General features: G+C 39.9%; 1 protein-coding gene across 1 annotated transcript in view; it reads left to right on the forward strand.

Moving 5' to 3' along the window:
• The window catches only part of LOC122814987 (protein mono-ADP-ribosyltransferase PARP12-like), a 1,242,293-nt gene that overhangs the window by 130,413 nt on the left and 1,094,145 nt on the right, over positions 1-17,735 (forward strand). Inside the window, exon 2 of the mRNA XM_044087242.1 lies at positions 10,112-10,241. Within this exon, the coding sequence (XP_043943177.1) occupies positions 10,112-10,241 (130 nt within the window). The remainder of the gene's footprint in view (positions 1-10,111; positions 10,242-17,735) is intronic.

The raw sequence follows: 17,735 nt of genomic DNA on the forward strand, positions 1-17,735 counted from the left end.
GAGGGTTGCAGGCTTGAAGGGAAGTAGAGAGAAAGTATTAAGGACACAGAGCAATGTAGACTATGCATTAGTATAGGCAGCAGCAGTTAAGCACCATTTATAGTGATACACAGTACATGCAAAACATCTACAAAACTGGTAGAAGTTACTGTTACAATAACCACTGAATAAAAGAGTTAGGCAGCAGTGCAATTAGACATACTCTAACACATTCAAAGCATATAGTCAATAAATGTACATCTAAAAGACACAGGAACGTTTACCTGGGCAGCAAATACAAATTATACAAGGGAAAATATCATATCTGAAGCCAAAGCTTGCAAAACCAATTTGTAATAGGTTAAGCTATAAATTCTGAACCATCATACTTAAAAGCCACAGCTTGTAATGCAAATTTGTGATAGTCTAGGCTATATTATCTCAGTCACACAAAGTCTTATAAAAAGTAGGACTACTAGGTAGTTTAAAATCTTTTAGCCCTTCTGTAGCGAAAGCAAACAGCAGTTTAAAAACATTAGCCCTTCTGTAGTGTGCAGAGTTCTGCTTTTTAAAAAAGGCTACAATAATAAAGTTTGACAGTGGTTATAGTTACTTCAGCGTTCAAAGAAACGCACATGAACAAACAACAGAGTTCGACTTTACTAAAGGCAACAATAATAAAGTGTAAAATGAGGTATGTAGTTCCTTCAGCATTCAAAGGAACGCGCGCGAACAACAACAGAGTTCAGCGTTCAAAGGAGTGCCTCGAACAAAGAACAGAGTTTTGTTTTTGTAAAAGACTAACTTAAAGTGTAGAAGGTAAGAAAGGTAGTTGCTGTTTCACAGAGTAATATAGGTTTTTTCAGCATCCAGAAGAACGCGCATGAACAATTGAGCTAGGAATGGGCAGGTAAGTAGGGAGTTGAGGGTGGAAGCTCTGGAAGAAGCCAAAGAATCTAAATGTGCGTGTTGGACATTGAGAAGGTAGATGCCGGTAACACTGGTTCGTAGTTCCTCCAGCTTTCAAAAGAACGTGCGCAACCAACAATGGAGGTCGGACTGGTCAGATCAGTAGTGTGAGGTGATTAGGGTGGTAGCAACACCATTAGGTACACATTCAGTGCACACTGTAAGGAAAATAAATGCGGATGCGCACTTTGCTACAAAGTCATGTAATCAAGATGGAACTACATAAGAGTAATATGACAAGCTAGGGTGATAACAGTAGTAGTCGCAATATTAAAACATGCTACTCTTGCATTGGGGAGGGAAGGAAAAGAAATAAGGGTGCTCAAGCAACTGCTCCAACAGCAAGTTGGCCCAAATATTAACAAGAGCAGGTTTTATAAGAAAGCTTCTAAGCAGTGGGAGGGATAAGAGTGTTCTAAGCAATTACTCCAACACCAAGTTGGTCGAGCAGGTTGTATAAGAAAAGGTAGGAGAGAGGTCGGATGGCACTAGCCGTGTTTTCCCTCAGTGTAAGTGGTGCTCGCAATGGTTCAATATTGACCCACAGGAACTACTATTGTTTGTCTTTCCGTACATCTCGCACAACCTTTTAAAAGTGTACAACTGGTTCAAATGCACAGTGAGCAGACAAAAATGCTAACAACCAAAAGTATCAGATGGTATTATCCTGTAGTCTGTTTAAACTGTAAGAAGAGACGGTATTCATAGGCAAATGTTAAATATCGGCAAATGTTAAATATCAGTAACTTACCGCAAACGCTACCCACAGGGAAGCAGAGCAGCCAGGAGAGGAACTACACAATAAAGATGGTGTCCTGAGGGGTATGGTGTATTTATAAGTTAAGGGGCAGGGGCAAAAAGGATAAATAGGGAGGAGGTAGGCAGGTGAGTGCTTATGGGTAATAAGTGGGTGAGGGAGGGTGCCGACCAGAGATACAAGAGAGAAGGGGCTGAAAGGGAGAAGACAGCAGGAATGGAGTGAAAGTCGTGGCAAGTGGAACACAAGAAGGCCAGTGCAGAGGAAAAACAATCAGAGAGGTAGGGAGGTGAGGGCAAGTAAGGTATCTATGCTTTAAAGGACTATGAAGTAAGGGAGTATATTCCTTTTGCTCTGTCTGCTCTGGGATTTCTCACTTTCTAGTAATGCTCAAGGTAAACATTTTTTGAAAGGGGTATTTTGGGCTTGTCCTCCTAAAAAATTAGTGGCTTCTCCTCGGGATCTGATCTTTGTGCTTGAGAAGCTTACAGTGTCTTCATTTGAATAGTTCATAAGGCTGAATTGAGGTTTTTAACTTAGAAGAGGGTTCTTCTCGTGGCTCTTAATCTGCTAGGAAAGTATCTGAATTGCATCTCTAATGGTGAATCAACTCTACCTTGTTTTCCACAGAGACAGAGTTTCTTTGAGAAAAAATCCTGCCTATATGACTAAAGTGGTTTCTGAGGTTACTTTAAGCCAGGCTATTTATTTCCTTGTTTTCTTACCTGAACCAGTTGTCAAAGGAGTAAGGATCCATCACATGTTAGAAGTGATCCATCACATGCTAGAAGTTCAGGAAAGCTGATCAGCTGTTTGTCTCCTTTGAAAGTAAGAGGAAGGGTAGAAAAGTGTAAACAGGCAATTTCCAGGTAGGCATCTCATGCTATTGCCTTTTGTTAAACTCCCCATAATAAGCTACTTCTAGGTATTATTTACAAGCCCCAATCCAGAAGAACTTATGTTTTTTGGTGGCTTTCTGGAAAAGGGGTGGATGGTAGAAGTATTTTAGGGGCAGCAACATAGTCCTTTTTATATAGTTTTACAATGCACTGCTACTTGGATTCCTTCACCAGGACCATTCTGTAGTTTTAGTTGATTGGCCTTCTCCCTTTTTATCCCTTTCTTCCCTAAGCTATGGTAATCTGTCCATAAAGCTCAGGCTACTGCAACTGTGATGCACGTTTGAACATAGTGTAAGTGAAATTTCCATAACATTAGATGTTCTAATAGATCACTATTGCCAAAGTCTCCACACCCTCCAGCCCCGTTTCCTTGCTTGTATTTACTGATGTTGCTAGGATGTGGATGTGTCTGCCATTTGTTGTATATAGTTGTTTGGTTTCTTTCCTAGCATTGTTCTTCAGGACTCATGCCTCCTTCCTGGGCAAAAAGTGCTCCAGCTGTCTTTTTTGTGAAGCTCTCCTTGAGCTCATGACCATCGGATTGTGTGGTGGGCACCAATGTTTTTTGGACACTGAATAGATGGAGTAGGACCAATGTAACTTAGACTTCTGCAGCAGTGCTCTATTAAAACTTTGGTCATGGTAAAGGTTGACTTGCACAACTGTACTTTCCCACACATATTTAGGGGAACATGATAGGATGAAGTATTTATGTGTATGGATTAAAAATGATTCTGTTATGGGAGCTAAGAATGTGTGAGAACAGACTAAACAAAAGATAAGGTAATACAAAAACTGAAGGTGGAAGCTGTTGACTGTGGCTATAGATAGTAATGTACAAGGAGTGAAAATACTTCTAGTGACTTTAATATTATTTATAAGTCAGGCATATTTTTTTTTATTAACCAGCGGAGAAGCTCTGAAGCATGATTAATAAGGAATTGAAGGAATTTATTTGAGAGGGAAAGAAGGCAAGATTTAAGTGGAATAAATTGTTCCCCCTACAGAAAAAGGTTATTTAGGATTACCAAATTTGATGGGGTACTTTACAGTTACACAGACGAGGCTCATATATATATATATATATATATATATATATATATATAATAACATAGGCTGAAGAGTGCAAATCAAATTGGGGCAGGGAATAAAATAAAGAAAAAGTAGGATTTTGGATACAAATCCATAAGGAGAAGAATACCATCCATGCAGTATATTATATTTACAAACGTAGCACAAAGTATTTTGAGAAAGGAGATTTTTATCAATAGGGATGACTGCAAGTAGGGGCATATAAAATGGGCAAGAGGAAGATGGAATTTATTGGAGAAAAATAACAAAGAAACAAGTGTATTGGGAGAAATTAATTAGGGAGGGAAAATTCATGGTTTGGGATGAAACCAAACAGAAGTTTGGACTGTGGGATGGAGACTGCTTTTCCTACCAGGGATTGTTAAGATTATAATTAAAGATAAAGGGGTAGGGATGTGTTAAATGAAAGACCAGGTCTGGCTGAGTTTACAGCTGAGTCTAGAACAGAAGTTGCAGTTTAAAAAAAAAGGATAATTAGTAGGGTGCATAAAATAATGCATGATTACTTCAAGAATAAATCACAAGAGGGTTAGAAAAGACTGGGAAACGAGAATAGCAAGGCAGTATACAAAAGAACAATGGGAGGATATTTTTATACCTCCCAAGCATGCAACAAAATCTGGAAGGATTAAGATTTTTGCTTGAAAGTATTTGCATTGGTATTTTTATACACCAAGTAGACTTCAGAGAATTTTAACACAGGACAGGTAGACAGCAGTTGTTGGAGGTGTGATGGGAAAGAAAGGGGAACTTGAAGATGTTTTTTAAGAAATACACAAGTTGGTATTTTTTAAAATTTCCCTACAAAAGGTGTGTTGTAAGAAATGTTTGGGTGAGCAAAGGCCATAATAAGTTTAATACTGCTGACTACCAAAAATGCACTTGCTATAAAATGGAGATCAAAATCTAAACCAATGTTTTTAAAACTGACTGATGTGAAAGAGATAAAAGAATTCGACGTGGGATCTTTAAAACTGTTAAGGTGCAAACGACATAGAAGTAAATGGAATCTGTGGGAATAGTACAGAATTATGTTCAGGAGGAGTGAAATTTCAAGGAAGGAAGGACTTGAGCAATCTCTGTAATATTAAATTAAATAATTGTTAAGAACGAAACCATGTATGTATAATAGGTGACAAGAAAATTAATTCTTTGTAATGATTTTTTTCTCTTGTGTAATTGTATCTATACTCATATCACTGTGTAATGTATAAAGTTAATAAAGGTGTAATAAAATGTATCAAATTCATGTCTCCCCGAATGGGGTCATATCATGTTGTTACAGTCTCAAGCTGTTTAAAGTTTACAGGTTCCTGTCTTTTATATTAGGAATTTCTTCTATTAATTCCTAAGATCTGTAGGTGACCAGGGATCATGCACTCATTTGTGGGTGTCCTTCATGGTCCTATGTTTTACTCAAAGGAATGATTAGCTCTCTGTAACTCTTCTCCATACCTTTCAACCTCTTACAGGAAGAAATCTGGACAAAGCCACAAATAATGGGGGGGGGGGGGGCAAAGGCTCCAAAATAGGGATACTTTATTCTTCTTACAAACTTAGAAAGTTGATACAATAACGGGTTTTGTATTAGCATGAATTTTCTGAATGCTATGAAGTCTGAACCTCATGCTTGCCATTATTTTCTGATTTCAGTCCTTGATTTGCCAGAAAAAAGCATAATTTTACGATCGACCAAAAATATGAAGCAAAAATCATGACATTCTGCAGAAGTCTGGACAGTTGAGAGGTATGCGGTCTTCCTCCTCTCCTGTTTTCATCATTTGTTCTCTGGTATCTCTAGCAGCCTTTTCATACTCGCTGTTCTGTTATCAGGTTTTGTCATTTTTACTGTCACTTAGTCTTCAGCATCTGACTTAACTTTTAATTTGTTTTGATTTCTGTCTATTTTTAACAGCTGATAGCATTTTCTTCAGCTGTATCATCTGCTGCATGGAAGCAGATATTGTATTTTCCTTCTTTGTGAATTGTTTTAATTCTATACTTGTTTCTGCAGAAGATGTGACAGTTCTCACCTCTTGTGGTATAGATGTAGTTCTGTACTGGCTCTGCAGTTACTGATTCCAGTTGTATAGTAACTATGGGATGTGGTTGGTGCTCAGGTGATCCCTGTGTGCTGATGTTGCAGGATTGGTAGGTGTTGGGTCTTGTCTAGTGAATAGAAATCATTGTTCTCGGATGTTTCTTCCTGTTCTTCCTTTTGCATTTTTTTCAAACTGTGCTTTATGTTTTGAAACTTCATTTTGAAGATAACAATGGGATGGGAATTCTTCATTTTTTAATAGAATTTTTTTTTTAGTTTGCTTTTGCTATCATGCTATTTCTTACTTTTTTCTTTTAATGTATATTTTGTAGCCCTCTAATCACAGACTATTACTTTCATCTTAATGCTTCTTGATGCCAGTCTGAAAGTGCAGGTACCTCACTCCCATCTAGACTGTAGTATTTCTCTAAGATAGTTAAGTTTCTCTAGCTGAAATGTTCCTTTTCCTGCATACATAGTATGCATGTATGTAACAAGTTGGTGTTCCCCTGGAAGGTGTACTTTTTGATTTTAACTCCAATCATACATATCATTAAAATTACACAAAGAAGAGAAAAGGTAAGGACACTTTGACTAGGGCTACAGAAGGTGCATGCTGAGCTGATATCTCCTTACCTGACTGTAGTAGTGAACAGTATCAGGCTGAAACCTCCCAGCCTTGTCCATACAAAGTCTGCATTGAGACATGTATGCACTCTTCATTGTGGAAGGATTGAAGGTAAAGTTCTTTCTTTCATACATGCTAATGTTTAAGATCTGACCAGGTTAAAAGTGTGTTAGTAAGCCCAAAGCCCTCTTTTTCTCTCAGGGATTTACCTTGCTGAAATGCATCAGTCCAAACCTTGAAAGCAAGAGGTTTATGTCACACTACTAAAGCAAGGCTAGACTCTGTATATGTTGTGTATGCATTTTTTCTCTCAAACCTTGATTACTCAACAGACTTTATAGTCATACAAATTCATACATTCATACCTATGGCTATGTCCCTGCAAGCTGTAGTTTCTTATAAAATTTTCCTTTACTTTTTATACTAGGTCTCAACATGTTGTGCGTCTTTTTTTTGCCATTGCTAGTATATCTATGTCCCAACATGAAATGGGATAATAAATATTTGTCTGTCATGCATGTGGGCTCGGGAGTTTTTCCTAGATTGATATGTTATCAGTTTTGTTTATCTTCTATACCACAAGGACATTTTAGCAGACACTCCTGTGAATAAAAATGTGAACCTGCTTCTCAGTTAGTAGCAGTATCCATGGCCCTCTTTCCTCCTTCTCTTGGTACCATGTGGAATGCCATAACTATAAGGACTGTTTCATTATTTGTCTCGGTACTCTCCCACAAGTAGCTGTTGAAAGAAAATTCAGAAAATAATTATCAGTGCAGAAAAAAACACATACATTTACTGCCTTTTAAAAGTGAATACCAATTGCCAGATGGAAAGACCTAGATTCCATCGAACTCTGGTATGGACACCACTGAAATTCCAAAATAGATCATCTGTATAAGGACTTGAAAGTATGTTTTTATTTTATCTGTACATCAACAAATAACAAGATACTGGATAAGTACCTATTCGAAATCTTGACATTTTCCTTAAGTTCTGATTAGATGGTTCTGAAACCATTTTTTTTCTGGTGATTGTTGTACAATGTAAGGATGGACAGTTTTTTCTTATTAGTTAGTGTAGATAAAACGTCAGCATTTCAGGTAAAAATCCCAGTGAGTATTGCATTGTACAGTATCATTTTAGAATACCTAATATATCAGAATTACTCAGTTTGTGATGGAGTAAATAAACATGTATGCCCTAGTTTTAAATTACATGTTGAGGGTTTATCTTGCATAGCTATAAAGGTGTGTATAAGAGTACATATTGTTTTGTCAAACCTTAAGATAAATTATATAATCATGACTGGAGTACATAAAGCTCCTAAGTGAAATGCAGTATGCAAGATAGTATGCTAGTGTTATCTTATCACATTTAACACAACAGTAGAATGCATTTTTATGCACTGCAGGGTTCATGTAAACATAAAAATAATGCAGACAAGGAATTCAGCATTGTTACAGAAAGGCCTTAAAAATTAAAAATGTATTTTTCATTGATTGCATCTCAGTTAAATATGTCTTTTTATTAATGAAATGCCTTTATGGCTGTACTCAAAAGATATGTTTTAGAAATGTGTCTTTTATCTACGATGTTAAAAGTATTTATTACAGTTAAATCAGTTCACTACTGCCCAGAGTTTAACTTTGTTTCTAGTTTTCTTCTCATCATATAGTCTTGCTTATCCATAGAAAGAAAGAAATAAAACCAGGTTAAGAGTACATGTTTCTAGCATTTGTTAGAGTGCTTAAATGTTTTTTTTGAGCAAGGGTCTTAATACATTGTTTACTTATCAAGATTCTGAGTTTCTGAATGTGCCATAATAGTGAATTCAAAGGCCTGTAACAGTTCACGTCTTCATCTGGAATGCATTAACAGAAGAGTAAAGTGTGATTATGTATGAATTTTAATGCTTTATTCTACACTAAATCATGCACTGTACTTTCAGAACTGTCAAAATAATAAAATCACGCATTCAAGCTTGAAATGAAGCTCAAAAGTTTTAGTACTTAGTACTGCTTTTCCAGGTATGCCACGTGTTCTTGCTTACATCAACCAGACTGTGGGAGTTGAATCTAGTTTATTAAAATTTCCGTGACAATTGGATGAGTCAATCTTTAGACATTTTGAAACCATCATCTCTGCAGATTCAGTACCTCCCTCAGGCAAGTTTTCTGGTCTCCCTACTTGTACTCCTTGCTGGAGAAGATATTGACTCTTTCTTAGTACAGGTATGTATACAGTGATAAAAAAAAGTGCAGTAACACTTTCTAACTAATGAACATTTAACCAAAAATAGAAGGTGTTGTACATGCCAATATTGTGATGGTATGTTTTTATTATATTTCTTTAATTGTACTTTGTTCTGTTCAGGCTTTTTTATGCCGTCCAAGATGTTCCACTTTGCTTCTTGCTTGCATTGATTTGTGTATCCCCCAACCTACCTTATTTTTCCCTCATCTGGGAAGTAGTAAGAATCACTATATTAGTAGTTCCACCAGGTATAGGTGATAGTTTTTGTTTTTAGTTATTTGTGGTTCTCCACAACTGTTGCTGACATTAGGTTTCCCAGTGCCTGCTCCCAGTGCTTTGGTCACTCCTTGGTATGACTGACATTGGAAGGGTCCTGTTGCTGTGGGACATTAGCACCTAGAGAACCCCTACTCTGTGGTAGGCTGTAGTGCGTGAACCACAAGGCACGGAAGAGTGGGATGGAACAGCTGAGAGCTGTCATGTATGTGGCTCTGTGGTGAAGCATTTTGCATACTCTAACATGCTAACATCCTGCACTAGTTTGGGCAGGCAGTGAGGAGTGACCTGAGAGTGTGCCCCCAAGTCCTTTGAGCATCCTGTCTCCTCAGTCCTTCCACGTGCCCAGCACATTAATGTCCTTTATCTAAGCTCATGTATTGCTTTGTCCAGCATGTCCCCAACCCTGAACAGACATTGCCTTTCCCTCAGCCTCCACCATGAAGTGACTAAACTGCTAATCAGTCTCTGGTCTCCTGGATCATAGACACGACTTTACCTGTCTATGCCACCAGCATAGGGCAGCACTTTTTGAAGTGTTCTTAGCTGAAGCAACACAACAATAGTCAACATGATAGCTTTTCTACTGATTGCACTAACAAAAAGTGATAAACTTGTTATGCTGCTTGTAGTTCTGTCAGAGTGACACTATTCTGCTATTCTGATGCAAATTTCAAAGCCTTTTCTATTGCCCTTGTCTCATGGCACATCACGGAAATGCTTTATTAATTTCCACTGAATTAATATATTGAGCTTGTGCAAACACAAAAGTCAACATAAAAAGTACAAAGCTATTGGTAGAGCAGTATGATCTGGTTTAGCCTTTTTTTTTTTTTCAGAGTAATGCACTGCTTTTAAGTCCAAGCTACTGAAGTTAACACATTAGAAATTTATAGTAAAATAGTAGCTTATCATCCTGAAGTTTAAGGCAGATTTATTCCAATGTGTGTTTATGGGGTGCCGTTGCTGATTCATTATATTTACTGAGTAGCCTTCACGGACCAAGGAAAAATAAATCATCCAAGGGAGGAACAAGAAGAAAACTTTTAGAGTCTGTACAAACCTTGGTCCAGAACCTTACTAGTGTGGATGTAAAAGCACTTATTTATTATGCTTATCTGCAATACATAGTACAATAGGATTTTATAACACCGTTTCATCATTCAAGCGTGTTAAACCTCTGCTGTGCTTTTCTTTTCTTATAAAAAAAGATGCAGGTATTCTCATGATTTCCACTCCATGCATAATGCCAGGATTTTATGTGACGGTGACCTTTTAGACCTGGATGACAGTCTTCTACGAGTGCTGCTACTTCAGAATGACCCATCATTATTGCCAGGGGTAAGCAAGGCTTCTGTTTCATGTAGCTGTACAGAGAATGTTCTTTGTAATCTTTTTTGTTTCTCTACTCTGAAATTTTTAATTTTCATCTTTCCTTTGTATCCACTTATTTTGCTTAACATTTTCATCTTTACTCAATAGACTTTATCAGATAAATTGTAAATCGTATTTCACAGATGAACTTTGTTATATACACTTCATCATATGACTGAGAACTTTGTTATTCACTTCATCATATGACTGAGTGAATGAACTGATTGTGATCAACTACCATCCTGTTAGTTGCGTTACTTTTTAAAATGTAACAGTTTAAACTTCTTGCATATAAGAGAAGTACATTTAATATGTAAATTAATAATATTTAACAAATAGCTGTTTAAGAGCTGCTTTGTAATTAATAAAATAATTTAATCCAGGTAGCTCATTAGCATTGAGCATCCTGTAAAAACACTGATGATTAGAATCTAAAACAGCAAATAAAAACATCTTAATATTAGTACAGATGGCAGTGTGCCTCCATAATGCGTTCCCCGTGTTTTCAGTTTTTATCACTTAGTTGTATTGTATGTCTTCTCTTAATTTGTTTGTTCATCTTGCCTACATAAAAATTGTCACAGGAGCATGTGGCACCATACACAACATTTTCACTGTTGCATGTAAAAAATCAAGGTCTGCTGTAACTCAGTAGTAGATATACAAAAAAAAAAATTAGAAATAGAAATACAACAACAAGAAGAGCAACCCATATATCTGAAGTTGCCCAACTTCCCTGACACTCAATAAGTTTGTATTTCTTTAATCTCAAAATATTGCTTCAGATTTTTGCTTCTGCTTTTAATCAATGTTGTTTTACATCCCGAAGTATGATAAATCTCTTCATTAGCTCTTAAGATGTCCTAATATTTTTGGAATAATAGTTTTAATCTGTTTTCTGTCAAGTGAAAATACTAATGGCATAGCTAGATGACAATCCCAAGATGTTCTTCATGTTTCACTGCTGCAGTCATCACCTGTGGGTTATCCCCTGCTATGGTAGCCCTTGGTCAGCCCGAATACCAGAGTCAATGTTTTTGTGCACCAGCTGCCATCACCTGTAGTCTGACGTCGGGTGGTTAGTGCTATAAAGCAAGGCATTACATCAGTCTTTCTTGCCATGGAGCCCATAGCAGAAGCAGTTTGCACGAGTGCCGTTCGGTTGCTACCAAAAGTTGAATTTCAGCAGCAAACGTCTAAAGTTAAGTACCCCGTTGGGGACCCTTTTTTCTTGCTCTGACTGATGTCCGAAAAAGTTAACAGTTGCCTCACCTGTGGAAAGCAGATCCCACACTGAGACTTTCATTCTTACTTCATCACTTGTTTAGGCCCAGACCATGATGTCCCTCATTGCTGGCTCTGTGCCCTCTTTAATGCGAGAACCATTCGCTGTAGAGCTTTTTGTAGACCGTTGTTTTTGTGTTCCATCTTCGAATTCTGATATGGCATCCGTCAGCTAACAATCAGTCGGTATTCTGAAAAAACACAGAGGTAAAGATAGAGACGGGCCACACTAGGTTATGCCTTCTGATGATGCTACTGCTAAGCAAGTTGTCAGTTCTCCGGAATTTGGTGAGGTGCTTTCACAGCCCCTAATGCCTGACTCGCTTTCTACACAGGCCTCTGCCGCGACCCTTTTGGATTCTGGTATGCTGCAGAAATCCACTTCTTCTTGCGAGCCTTTGGCTGTCTCTGTTGGGTCCGGAGCTGCGATGCAGGCACTGGCTTCCAAGGAGGCCTTTCGCACTACTGATTCTAGACAAACAATTATGTCTTTGCATCTGACTACCACTTCTCTCCCTAAGCTCAAATGCTTAAAAATGGCAGAGGATCTCATCTCCCTTATCCAAGGTACTTAGGCCCCTACTTCAAAAAGGAAAAGGCATCCTTCTCCAGAAATTATAACAGACCAAGAGAGTGAGCTATCCTAATTATTCTGCTTTTGAAGAGGAACAACATCCCTTAACTGTTTGAGGATTCAGATGCAGAGGAATCCATCCCTTCTGCCTCCCCTCCAGAGGACCTCTCCTTTGGGGAAACCCTTCACTCCCTCAGGGAACATTTTCAGTGGGAATCTCAAGACTTCCCACAGTCAAAGAAATGACTTGAGAGTTTCTGGACCTGCCCCAGCACAGACCCCTGGCCATCCCACCTATTTTGGAAGTGGTGGATGATGATTTCCATGAATCCAGCTTAGCCCCTGATGCCCTGCCTCCTGCTCCAAGTAAACCTGACAGGTACTACAGAGTACTGGATTCTCACAAATATCTGTACAGGAATCCTGTTGCAGACCCTGAGGTCATTACACAAGGACCCAAAGGAGCTAAGAGTAGTTCTGCCAAGAATCTTCTTCCTTCTGACAAAGACTCCAGAGATCTAGACAGATGGGGTAAGAAAGTATACACCTCTGCAACCTTAGCTATCAGAGCACTCAATTGTCAGTTCCATATGTTAAAATATCAACAACACACTTTTGAACAATTAAAACAGAAGATTGCTACCTCTCCTTACTGTGCCAACTCAAAGGAGCTGGCAGATTTACTACACTCTGCTTGTCAAGTGGCCAGACACTCATTACAATGTGGATATGATGCCCTAGAAGCCTCTAGCAGGGCAGCAGTGAGAGGATCTGTTCTTAGAAGACATGCATGGCTGAAGGAACAACCTCTCCCTGATCATGTCAAGTCTAAACTTATTGATGCACCCCTAGATAAGGAACGCCTGTTTGGGGAAAAAGTAGAAGAGGTGGTTAAAAAGATGGAAGACAAAGCAAAATGTATGCAGACAGTAAAATATTTTTTTCAAGTTCAACCTCCCAGATTCACCAGGAACTTTCCCTCTAAGCACTGGGCCTTCTCTACACCTAGCAGACAGGGCCAAGGTAAGCCCTGCAGGGACAGGCCATCCAGGCCCCTATCCCAGTGCCATCAAAGAAGCAAACAATGGACCACTTCCATCTCTAAGGCAGGGAGTTCTAAGCCAAGCTTCTATGGCAAGCACTCACAATGATTCTCTCTGCCCCCTTTGCCCTCATGTCACTCATCAAAAACTAGGAGGAAGGCTCACCCTCTTCAAGGACAATTTGGTTTCTATAACCAAGGACCAGTGGGTCTTAAAAATTATTTTTCAGGGATACAGATTCTTCTTCTGCGAACTCCCTATTCAACAGGGTACCCAGACCCCCCCCCCCCCAAACCAGTGGGCAGAGGCATTGAAACAGGTCCAGACTCTAATATCCTAGGGGGCAGTAGAACCTGTCCCTCCAGATCAAACAGGAAAAGATTTTTACTCCAGACTATTCCTTGTTCCCAGAAAAGAGGGCACTCGGCGGCCCCATCCTGGATCTATCCAAACTGAACACCACCTTGGTAGTCCCCAGATTCAAAATGCTAACCTTGCAGCAGCTCCTGCCTATGCTCACACAAAATGCATGGCTTGTGACACTAGACCTAAAAGATGTCTACCTCCACATCCCCATCAGGGAATCACGCAGAAAATTCCTGCGCTTCACAGCAGGCTATCAACACTTTCAGTTCTCTGCACTGCCCTTTGGCTTATCTACTGTTCCCAGAGTATTCACCAAATGCTTGGCCCCAGCTATAGCATTTTGCAGACAGAGAAATATACAGATTTACCCTTACCTGGACGACTGCCTCATTCAGGCAGAGTGCAAAGAAAAGTTGCTCTAGGACCTTCTCTTTGTCAAATCACTGCTAACTTCCCCAGGGTTCACCATCAACAAGAAAAAAATCAATGCAAAACCTCACCAGAAAAATTGTTTTCCTGGGAGCTGTGCTAGACACAGCAACCGAAATTGCCTTCCTTTCCAAAGAAATGCAGAGCTTCCTGCATCTTTACTTCACCCAGCTGTCTTCAAGAAGTCAACTCACTATGAGGAAGTTCCTGCAAGCCCTGGGATACATGGCATCTTGCATCCTTCTCATCCCTCTCTCCAGGCTTCACATGAGAAAACTTCAGTGGTACTTAAAGAATCTTTGGTGTCAGCACTCTCTGTCCCTAGAGACCACTGCCCCTCTGATCAGTTGTATAAGGGCCAAATTTCTCTGGTGGGCAGTGACCTGCGCCATGAACAAGGGTCTTCCTTCATCCTCTGCCCTTCCGGCCAGACCATTACCACCGGCGCCTCAGACATTGCTTGGGGCACTCACCTAGCAGGCAGGTGTACCCAAGGCCTTTGTAATGCCCCGCAACTTAATTTGCACATCAACCAGAAAGAAGTGATGGCAGTGCAAAAGGCTCTGACATCTTTCTAACCCCATCTCAGGCCAGGGGCCCTCCTTATAAAAACAGACAACATCACAGTAATGTGGTACATCAACAAGCAGGGGGGTACCCAATGCCCTGTGCAGGTTAGCCATGAGTCTCTGGCTTACAGCCACCTCCTTGGGGCTACACCCAATTGCCCAATACTTAGCAGGGATCAACAACACACTGGCAGACCACTTAAGCAGAAGCTTACTGGTCCCCTACAAATGGCAGCTCCACAGAGAAGTCTTTCTGCAAATCACCCAGGAGTGGGGGACCCCAGAAGTGGATGTCTTTGCCTCACACCTCAACCACCAGCTGCACAAGTTCTGTACAAGGGAGTATCACCTCCTAGCATGGAAGGTGGATGCCTTGACCTTCCCCTGGAGCTCCTTCTTTGTGTATGCATACCCTCCTCTGTCCCTGATTCCCAAGGTTCTCATCAAATTAAGAGAGGAGAGATCAAAGGCCATAGTCATTGCTCCAGATTGGCCCAGACAGCATTGGTACCCCTTATTTATGCAGTCTGACCTTATAGCCCCCAAAGCTGCTTCCCCTGATGTTAGACCTCTTGACCCAGGAGAGGGGGGGGGAATTACCGCACCCAGACCTACAGACTCTCAAACTTTCAGCATGGCTTATACACTAAAAACTAACAAGGAGTCCCTGTTAAGCAAACAGGTCCTGGACATCATCACAGAGGCCAGAAAGCCCAGCACAAGAAAATCATATGCAGGAAAATGGAAATGATTCTGCTCCTGGAAACAATCAAAAGTGGGCAGTACCTCCCAACCTTCCATCCCTCTCATCCTGGATTACCCAGCAGAGTTGCCCAATAGTGGCTGCTCTTTCTCCTCTATTAAAATCCATGCCTCGGCCATCTCTGCCCATTATGATTCAGACCCCACCCCTATTCTCTCATCCTTTGATTAAGCAATTCCTCAGAGGGACTTCTAATATCAGACCTCCCAGAAGGCCTGTGGTGCCACCCTGGGACCTGAATTATGTGTTAGAAAAACTAACCTTACCTCCTTTCAAGCCTGCCACTTCAACAGAATTGAAATACTTCTCTTGGAAGACTGCATTCCTACTAGCTATCACCTCAGCCAGAAGGGTCTCGGAACTTCAAGCTCTCATGGCTCTCGAGCCCTTCATAATTTTCCATGCAGACAAAGCTTCCCTGAGGACTAACCCTTCCTTTATGCCTAAGGTGGTATCTGATGTGACCCTTAACCAGGCCATACACCTTCCCACCTTCTTTCCCAACCCTCAAAACAAGGGGGAAGAATTCTACATTCACTAGACATGCACAGATAACTCAAATACTTTTTGGACCATACTAAGCCATTCAGAAAAACATACCAGCTTCTTGTAAGCTTTGCCCCAGGGGCTGAGGAGAAGCCCATCTCCAAACAAACCATTTCCAAGTGGATTTTACATTTTTGCTATATACTGCATGGGAAACCCATCCCTAAGTCTATCCGTACCCATTCCACTAGGGCAACCTCCACTTCCACTGCCTTCCTCAGAGGGGTACCTACCAGGGACATCTTGGAAGCAGCCACCTGGACCTCTGTCCATACCTTTACAAGCATTACCACCTACCTCTGTTTTCTAAGTCTAGGGCAGGGTTTGCCTCTGCAGTTCTGGAGGCCTCCTGACCTATAACTAGGGCTCAACCTATCCTTCCACCCTTTTCCTCAGCTTTGGGAATCCTCCCACAGGTGATGACTGCAACATTGAAACACTAAGAACATAGTACAGTTGTGTACACTTACCATAAATGTAGATGTTCAAGTGTATTCACTGTTGCAGTCTTGGTTTCTCTTCCTCCATCCCCCATTTAACATCCCCCCTAGGGGGACACAAGTTTCCCAAGGTGGCTCCCTCATTTAACATCTTCCCCTAGGGTACACAAGTTTCCCAAGGTGGCTTTTAGCCAGCAGGACCACTGCTCTCTTTTCCCTTGTGCTTCTGATGGGTTAGGGCAAGAAAACCTGATGTAATTATGTCTGCTGCCTTGCTTTATAGCACTGATGACCTGATGTCAGACTACAGGCGACGGCAGCTGGTGCACAAAAACATTGACTCTGGTATTCAGGATGACCGAGTGCTAGCACAGCAGGGATAACCCACAGGTGATGACTGCAACAGTGAATACACTCGAGCATCTACATTTATGGTAAGTGTACACAACTGTACTTTTATTCTATCTTGAGGCCTCTGTTGCCTAGTTCCTTCTTTATACTCTTTGTAACCAAATCAGGACAACCCCTTTAACTGCATATACCTTCTAAGGAAGTAATAAGTACAGTAAACTCTTGGTTAACCCATGGGGATTGGTAGATGCCGGATAACTAGTTTCTGGTTGCTAGAGGGTTACTATTAAAAATAGGCCTGACTATTACTGTACCCTATACTATTTGTTTGGTTTGACTTGTTCTTAGGTTTGGGGGGGGGGGGCAGAAAGTGCAGTACATGAAAATCGTACTGTATTTCTACAATTTTTTTTTTCTGGTTGCTTGAGTTCCAGTAAACTAAGCATTTACTGTATCAAGTCTATTCTTGTTTAGAAGTCAACTCTTTTATCCTAACCATTTCATTTTTAACTGTTTTCTTTTTCTTAACATAAGAAGGGTGCATACTATTATAATGCAACAATGTGTTACTACCCAAATTTTTATAACTAAAGTAGGACCCCAATAAAGCTGCATTCTCCTTTTTCCAAATTTTGATATCTAAGAAAGTTAATTTCATTTTAAATGATAACACAATTAGTATGGTGTTAGTGGACCATGACTGTTTCATTCATTTACCCACATGATAAAGTGTGGTATAAAAAGGTTTATGGTTTAGAATTTGTCTGATGAAGTCTTCACTGCAAAGACAAAAGTACTTTTTTTTTATCTACAGCAAATTTTTAACAGAAAGTTGCACATCTGTTAGTGAGAATTTGTTGGATATCCATTTATTTTTACTGTTAGTTTACTCATTTTTTTTCATGATGCCGTTTTGTACATCTTAAGAATAAAATTTCATGTAAGGGTTACCCTTTCTAATACTGTTTCATTGCTTATGTGACTTGTCAAACCCGAAAATGTAGATGGGACCCAAAGAAGTTATATTTAAGACTGGCACCTGCTCTTATATTTAAAATTGGCATCTGATCTGTTTTTAAGGAGTTGTGTTTCAGAG

This window comes from Protopterus annectens, chromosome 11.part0 (genome assembly GCF_019279795.1).
Source record: "Protopterus annectens isolate FY-2018-M chromosome 11.part0, PAN1.0, whole genome shotgun sequence".
Taxonomy (NCBI): Eukaryota; Metazoa; Chordata; order Ceratodontiformes; family Protopteridae; genus Protopterus; species Protopterus annectens.